Source organism: Tiliqua scincoides, chromosome 1, assembly GCF_035046505.1.
Source record: "Tiliqua scincoides isolate rTilSci1 chromosome 1, rTilSci1.hap2, whole genome shotgun sequence".
NCBI classification, from domain to species: domain Eukaryota; kingdom Metazoa; phylum Chordata; class Lepidosauria; order Squamata; family Scincidae; genus Tiliqua; species Tiliqua scincoides.
The window spans coordinates 257022388-257030140 of record NC_089821.1 but is presented as its reverse complement, the minus strand read 5'-3'; the positions used below and the strand labels follow the sequence as shown (position 1 = coordinate 257030140).

Here is a 7753-nt window from a genome sequence, read left to right as displayed (position 1 = left end):
TGTTCCTGGTCCCACTGCCAGGGGTCCAGAGGTCCTGCAAGTACCACCAGACACCACCTCAAGTATCACTGGTGGTACCTGTACCACTGGTTGAGAAACACTGAGCTACAGGAGTCTTCCTCCTCCAAAGGGGAACTGTACAATCTGAGCCTTTGTTTCTATAGCCCCATGCATCACATGCACATGAAGAGGAGAGCATCTGCCTACATCCACATCACATCATACAATGAGGCTCCACCACCAAGATCAGTATATGAACTGGGCCTAACATCTGTACTCCTCTTTTCCAGGAATAATTTTTAAAACAATTATCTTAAGTGGAAAGAGATGTGCCAACAACAAAGAAGTAGGAAAAATGCTATAAACTGTACCCTTGCTGTCAAAACAACTTCAGAGTCAGCTGCCATCTTGACATGAGGTTGCAATTCCTGTTACTGTACCATTTAGAGAGAGGGGACATGCTTACTGGCCCCTCAATGGTGTTCGTCAAGGAAAGATTAAATGTTTTGCTTTTAAAAAATGTAACGTGGTGTTTGTGTTTGTGGGTTACTGGGTTCCATTTCCACACTAAACAAACATCTCAGCTTGCTCCAAAAATGTCTTTTTCTGATTCTGGCGACTGGGGTCTTGATATTTCATACAACTCCTGTGGTGACTGAGAGCGTCTTCTAGAGGCTAATATCCTTAGTATCTCAGCAAGCTGATTTTCTATATTGGTCATTTTTGTATTTAAAGCTTTGATGTCCTCTTTCAGCTCGTGCTTCACTTCCAGCATTGTTGCCTGGAGAGTCTGCTCAGGAATAGGGTAGAAAGAATGTTTGACCTCTGCGAGGACGGGACTGCGGTCCTGGGGACTCCTTGCCTCCCCGACATTGTCCAGACGCAAGTCACTTTTCGTGATGCCACTGTCACAAGAGTCCGTCTTCTTCAGCGTGGCTTCTCCTGCTGCTTTCGTTCGCTCAGGCAACGTTTCCATGGATTCTGCTTTGGATACTTTGTTCCAGTCTTCTCCCTTTCCACAGGCATCTTTGAATTTTGCCCAGCCTTTACGCTTTGGAAGATCCCCTACCCCTTTCCCCCCAGCATAGTCTGAAACAGGGGCTTGCAATTTTGCATTGTCAGACACACCGGATGTTGAAGCAGACTGATAAGCAATGGGCGTGGCGGGGCTCTCTCTGACAGTGACAATGCTGGCTTTAACAACCGTGCGTGCAGAATGATCTCCAAAAGCATTGCCTTTCTCCACATCCAGGTCATCTCGGCCTCTTTCTGCTGCCAGTCGGGCCTCCTTCTGCTGCCTAAATCTTTGAAAAAGCCTACGGACAGGGTGATCAGGTGGCAGGACTAGAGGTGCCTCATTCTTCCTTTTCATCCTCTCCTCTTCTTCTCGTTTGACATCACTGATCTTCCGGAAAACTATCTGCAGAGGAGAAACATCACACAAAGTGTTAGTAGCTTACGGAACCCGAGTTGAAAGGGAAAGGTTACAGAACCTTTTCCTGATCTTTGAAGCAAAATTCTTTGTACCCAATGGTTCAAGACACATATGATTATGATAGCTGAGAGAGCTGATACTTGGCTTGAATCAGATTTTCAGATTACTCAGAAGAGTCAAACATTTCACATGTAAAGAATATATGACACATCTCTGGCCACAGTATTGTGGTGTAATCAAGACTGGCCCAGGACCTCCTGGCACCTGAGGTGGCATGCTAAATGCTGCCCCCCTTCCCAATGACATGCCAGCCACTGCTTCCCCTACTCTCTAATGTTCTAGCACAGCACTCCCCTCCCCTCCACATTTCCTGTTCCCCTCCTCTTCCTTTTCCAGTCCAAAGAGTATAAGAAAAGGGAGTGCAGTGGAGGCAAGCAGGTAGGCAGAGATGCAGAACCCCACCAATCTGCTGCTTGAGGCAACCACTTTGGTTGGCCTCATGGATGAGCCGGACTTGAAAATAATAAAATCACTATGCAGAACAATAAAAGCTACTGCATTGGGGTGCTTGCACTGAACATATGAAGCTGTGGAATACCAACTCAGACCACTGGTCCATCTAATCCAACACAATCCTGTCTTTCACACCTGAGCCTTTTGACTAAAAATGCCAGGGACTAAACATGGGATCTTCTGCACACAAAGCAAGTGCTCTGAGTTATGGCCACTCCCCAAGGGGCAGCTCTGTACGCTCCTACCACAACAGGGCTCACTCTGCATGACCTGGCCAGCCAGGATGCCTTCACCTCACTTAGGACGCAATCCTAACTTCTTATGTCAGTGCTTTCCAGTACTGACATAAGGGCAATGCAGCTCTGAGGTCAGGGAACAAACATTCCCTTACTTTGAGGAGGCCTCCGTGAGTGACACCCAACTGTAGGATGCAGCATACGTCCCATTGGCACTGCTATGCCAGTACTGGAAAGAACTAAGGGGCTAGGATTGCACCCGTAATCACTTAGTCTACCTCCTTCATTTATACATAGTCAATAATGGGGCTTTGGAGAGAGAGACAAAGGACTTAAATATATATGAAAATCTGCTTACTACCAGCCTCCTGAGCCTGAGTGTTCAGATTGTAGGGGTGTTAATCTCAGGAAGCACTGAAAAAAACAGCTTGGTTTCTGCCAGCTTCCCTGAACACCAACCTCAGTTTGGAAGCCTGTATACTTCCTGGGTGAGAGCAGGATGGAGGAGATATTTGGCCACCTGACAGCTTCCCACATCCCAGTGCTCTACTGAAAGGCTTGCAGGTTGCAAGGGAAGGGGGACAGATTGTGAAGAATTCAAGTGGGTTTTTAAAAAAATCCTTTGCAATGCTGTTCTATTTATTTTGAAAATCACAAGAAAACCTCCCTGTGTATTCAGATTTGCATTTGAACAGGCACAATGGAAACATTAGTTCTACTTTTTTATGTAATCAATGCAAGGATATTCCAAAGATCCCTGTGGAATGATGCAGCAAGCACTGTCTGTAGTTTAGGTTGTTGTTGTTTTTTTAAACCAATTTGATTTTCTTGTTTGTTTTTGTGTGCTTCTTTGAGAATGTCAGTTATTGAAAAAGTACCATTTTCTAGATAGGCAGATGGCATTTGCCAGAAATTCATTCATCTGTTCACCAAGAGCACAAGCCCCTTCTCTGGCTAGCAACTGCCCCTGAACTTCCAGCCAAAGACACACCTGTATGAGGAAAAAAGCTCTCCTTTCTTAGGAGAGAACCTGAAGGATTTTCAGCAAAAGGAGAGAAGCTGCCCTTCCTTCTGCAGGTTCTTCCTTGGAGAACATGATGGGTAGTTTTTCTTCCACAGTGCTTTTGCTGCAAGAACAGAGGCACTCACAAAGCAGGGCATGCATGCTTGCCACTGACAAGCGGGTGAGGCCCCAATCCAGCCCCCTGCAGCTGTACCAAAAAGGTGGGCAATGCATTCTATGATGGGGCAACCCGAAAGCAAATGGGAAATATTTTTTTTTTTTAACTTAGCTCTGCATAAGCCCTGGGGTTGCCTATAGGTCTCCTCAGACATATACCACCTATTTTGGTAGCATATGTCCAAAGAAGGAAAAGGAAAGGGGGAAGTTTTCATAAGAGATAGGATTCAGCATGCACCGTTGCCTCAGGATCCACACTCTCCCACCTCCTCCCCACCCACCCAGTTCATCCCCTGGAATGCCTGGTCCCATCCGCTTCTTGCCCACAAACCACCATCCCTGTGCCAGTTTACCTGTTCCAGAGCAGATTGCTAGCTGCGGCAGTGGCTTACTGCCTGCCATATGGCCTATTATGACAGCAGAACTCTGTTTTGCTGTTGTAACTAGCCCAATAAGATTGAACTGTGCATTTATGAAACCCTGGGTCCAGCTGGAAAGGAAGAGGAACTTTAGGATCTGTCTAGTTAATTGGAAAGGGAGGAAAATAATCTTCCTTCTCCTCCCTAAGTGGTTTTTTTTGGGGGGGGGGGGGAGGAAACAGAAGCAATTTTGTTTCCTTCCCACAGGGGAAGAGAAGGCAGAAACAGCAAAGTGCTCTTTATGTCTTCTGCAAATATCTAGCACATGGAAAACACATTCCCTTCCTTACATTGCCAGACCTGGCGCAAGATTTGGGAGTGCAAGGCTGAATAGATCCAAAAAAAATTGTTCATCCACCAGAGCTATGCCTTGTTAGGTACTGACTCCTTCACAATCTACTCCTCACAAGGTTCCTGCTACATTTACACCTCTCAGGCTACATTATGTACTTGAAACATGGATGGCTGCAATCAAAAAACAGCTCCCTGAGCTTGGATGTATTATTACAACTATAATATTTGCAAGCACCAATTACATGGGTCACTAAGACCAGCCTCAACTTTCTTCCAGTTATGTGTTTGTGAAGATCTACTTTCTCTGAACAGACCAAAAAAACTACACACAATCCATATGTCTGTGCTGCTGGGGGAAGGACAGTCCCCCCAGGGCAACCAATATTGGGCATTGCAAAAGGTTGTCAGGGAGCTGGAAAAAGTTGTAGTTGGGCTCCCTCCAGCTTCCCAGTCGGTCTAGGGATCCAGTAGCCTCAGAGAGAGGCTGGGGTAGGGGGTTCCAACACTTACAGGTCCTTCTCCCTGCCAGCAGCTTTGTTTAGCTGAGAGCATCTTACCTGTTAGCCAGCCTCTTCCCGACTGTCCTCATGGGGTTATATGGAGCATTTCCATCCCTTCTTCCTGGCCTGTTGGTATAAGCTACCCTAACACCCTCCCAGGTCCCCAATCCTGCAAGTATTCACTGCTTCTGCTTCTCTGGAGCCTGCTGATGGTGGCTCTGCTCTCCTCGCCCCAGATATCAGGGCGCTTTGTATGATATCACTGGCACAGTGATCACTGGCCAGATATCACAGGCACAGTGGAAAGGCCACATGTTGCTGCTATCGCCCCCATGGAAGAGCCAGCTGGTCAGGGACCCAGGTGAGTGGGGTCCCAGACCAGATCCCATATACCATCATTTCTCGATAGCATTTGCTGCCACAAGAAGTGGTGATGGCCACAATCTTATAAGCTTTAAAAGGGAGAGAAATTTCTCCCAAACTACTGATTGTTGGACTACTGCCTGCTGGAAACATCAGTGGTCCTCCTGGATTTAGTGCTTGCTAAACTCCTGCAAGGAAGTTGGGAGCACGGCAAGTATGTGTGGGGGGCTATGGCAGCAATGTGATCCCCAGGATCACACTGCTGCAGGAGGGTGGGGAAGGATTTTTAAACTTACGTGAGGGAGTGCCAGCCTCTGGGGGGGGGGGAGTACAAGGAGCCCTGCAGGTGCTTCTCAACAAATTTCTGAACAAATCAAAATTTCTTGACAAATAGAAAACCGCAATAGAAAACTACTTCCTGTTTTCGATCTAAAACCAACCCTGCAGAGCCTCGAGAGGCTGGCTCTGCTTCAGGTAAGTTAAAAATCCCCCCTTCCCTAGTAGCAGCATGATCCTGGGGATCACATTGCTGCCTTCCCCCTTCCCTGCCCCTTAAAGGGACAGGGACATATGCTTCCCTAGTTGGTGGGTCATGACCCACCAGTTTCAGAACCACTGTCCTAGAAGCATCTGGTTGGCCACTGTTGGAAACAAGATGCTGGCCTAGAATGACCTTTGGTCAGAGAACTCTTCTTCCTAAGTCTCCAGTTTATTCCAGTAGCACATGAACCAAGGCAGTGCTAAATGAAGAAGTTCCTTTGATCTGTGGATGAGGATGATCAGCACCTTTTAAAGCAACTACCCAGAATTAGCAAATGGTATTGCCAGTTATAACTGGGCATCTGATGGCTCTACATGTTATGATTAACTTTCCATAATAAGAGTAATCTAGTAGGAAATAACCTTCACATTGTAAATTAAAAAACAAACAAGCTGAACAAATAAAAAATATGCCAGGATACCAAAGGGATCTATAGTAAAATAATTATAACAGCATACAAAATATTACTTTATGTCTCCCCTGCTGATACTAAATCTACTTGATATGCTTCTCAATGCTGGGCAGGCATGCAAACAAATAGCTTTGTTAATTTTAGCTCTTTAAAGAAGTAGAGGAACTTGGCGGTGAGAAAATAATTCAAGAGCTGCCAAGTAGGAAATGTGAGACTTTTTTTGCATGCTTTATCTTCATGAATCAAGAATAAACTAGCAATTGTATAAGATTCCGTACAGGTTCTGAAGGAAGTACAGGTTGACTTTGTATGTGCAACTGGGATACAAGTATGTTCTTTTCCTCCACTATGCAGACAGGATAAAATTGACTTCATTATAATTTAGTAGACTTTCCAGCCAATATCCTTAAGCTAAACTCCCAATGAAATCAATGGAACTTATTAAATGCAAATAATATCAGCTGGATCAGGATGCATACCTATAGCCCACTGGGATGCTACCACCAGCATTGCACTTTAAAGACACAGCCATCATAGGCCTTTTGGAAGAATTACTCTTTACCAACACTGAAACCAATAGCCAGGGTTAACAGTAGAGATTAACTCTTGCACTTTCCAACAAATTTCACAATTTCACAGAACCTACAGTGTGAGGATGGTGGTAATAGGACATGTGTGGACCATAATTAATAGTACAGGTTGTTCCTCATTATCCACTGGGGTTCCATTCCAGAACCACTAGTGGATAAAAAAATTCAGTGGATGAAAAAACAGTGGAAAAGTAGATTTAAAGACCCACTTCCAGGTTTCTTGCCCATCCATTGCTCATAGTGGAATAAAGTCTTGCCTTGATATCCGCAGGGGTTTGATTCTGGGACTCCCTGCTGATACCATAAAATGTGTTAAATAAAAGCAGTTTTAAAAAAGTATGTCCCTTTAGAATTGTGATTTAAAAACAGTTTTTCTTACTGTTGTAGAGAAGCAGTCAGCAACTAGAAATGTAAAGGGCCCCCTCCCCTGCCTTTGCCTGGATCAGCTGAAGAATGGAATGATCGCAATACTGTTGTGTTGTAAAAGCAGTTTTTTTTAAACTGTGATTTTAAAGGGATGCATTTTTTCCCTACTTCAGGGATCGGTACATTCCTTCTCATTTGCAGTGGCCATTCGTGTTGAGTCAAATCCGTATACACTGTATAAAAAAAAATTGGTGTATAACAAGGTTCGACTTGTATATCACTGTAGTAATTAAATACCAAAAATGATGTAAAGGTACTTGATGAGAATGCACTTTATTAAAACTGCCTGTGTTGAATATTATCATACTAAAATCCATTTTGAGAAAAACAAGCTTTATTAAATCACTCCAAGTCACACTAGTAGCACATTAGAGTTTGGTCAAACTTTCAGAATCTTCTGGAATAACAAAATTGTGACATGCAGAACACACTAGCAAAACAGTAAGGAAACAGCATAACACCACCTACTAACTGGAAATGCAATGTATCTAATAAATACAATGCCTATATTTTGTTCCTGAATGTGAATTATCCTTAGGTGGACAACAGGGAGTCAAACTGGAGGATTAGGCAGGGTATAAAATTAGAACCAGTGGTGTGGTTATCCACACATGCAGATATCCACATGGTAATGGGAATTTACCACAGAATAAGAGCATGTTAGGAAGCAACACTCATGTCAATTTCCTTATTCCCTGGGTTTTCTGCCATGGACTATCCAAGAACCTCTTTGGGTCCAATGGTTCATGCTGTGGGGGGTGGGTTAGCATTCACTTAGGCAGCATCTATAATAACAGGGTTCTGTCCAGTCATCTTTTAAACTGAGTTCTGCAGTTGTGTTCCA

At 44.4% G+C, this 7753-nt stretch overlaps 1 protein-coding gene across 1 annotated transcript in view; it reads right to left on the bottom strand.

The window, feature by feature from the left end:
* Positions 1 to 580: 580 nt before the first annotated feature.
* Positions 581 to 7753, bottom strand: part of KCNH1 (potassium voltage-gated channel subfamily H member 1) — a 267482-nt gene continuing 260309 nt past the window's right edge. The window contains exon 11 of the mRNA XM_066611753.1: positions 581 to 1420. Within this exon, the coding sequence (XP_066467850.1) occupies positions 581 to 1420 (840 nt within the window). The remainder of the gene's footprint in view (positions 1421 to 7753) is intronic.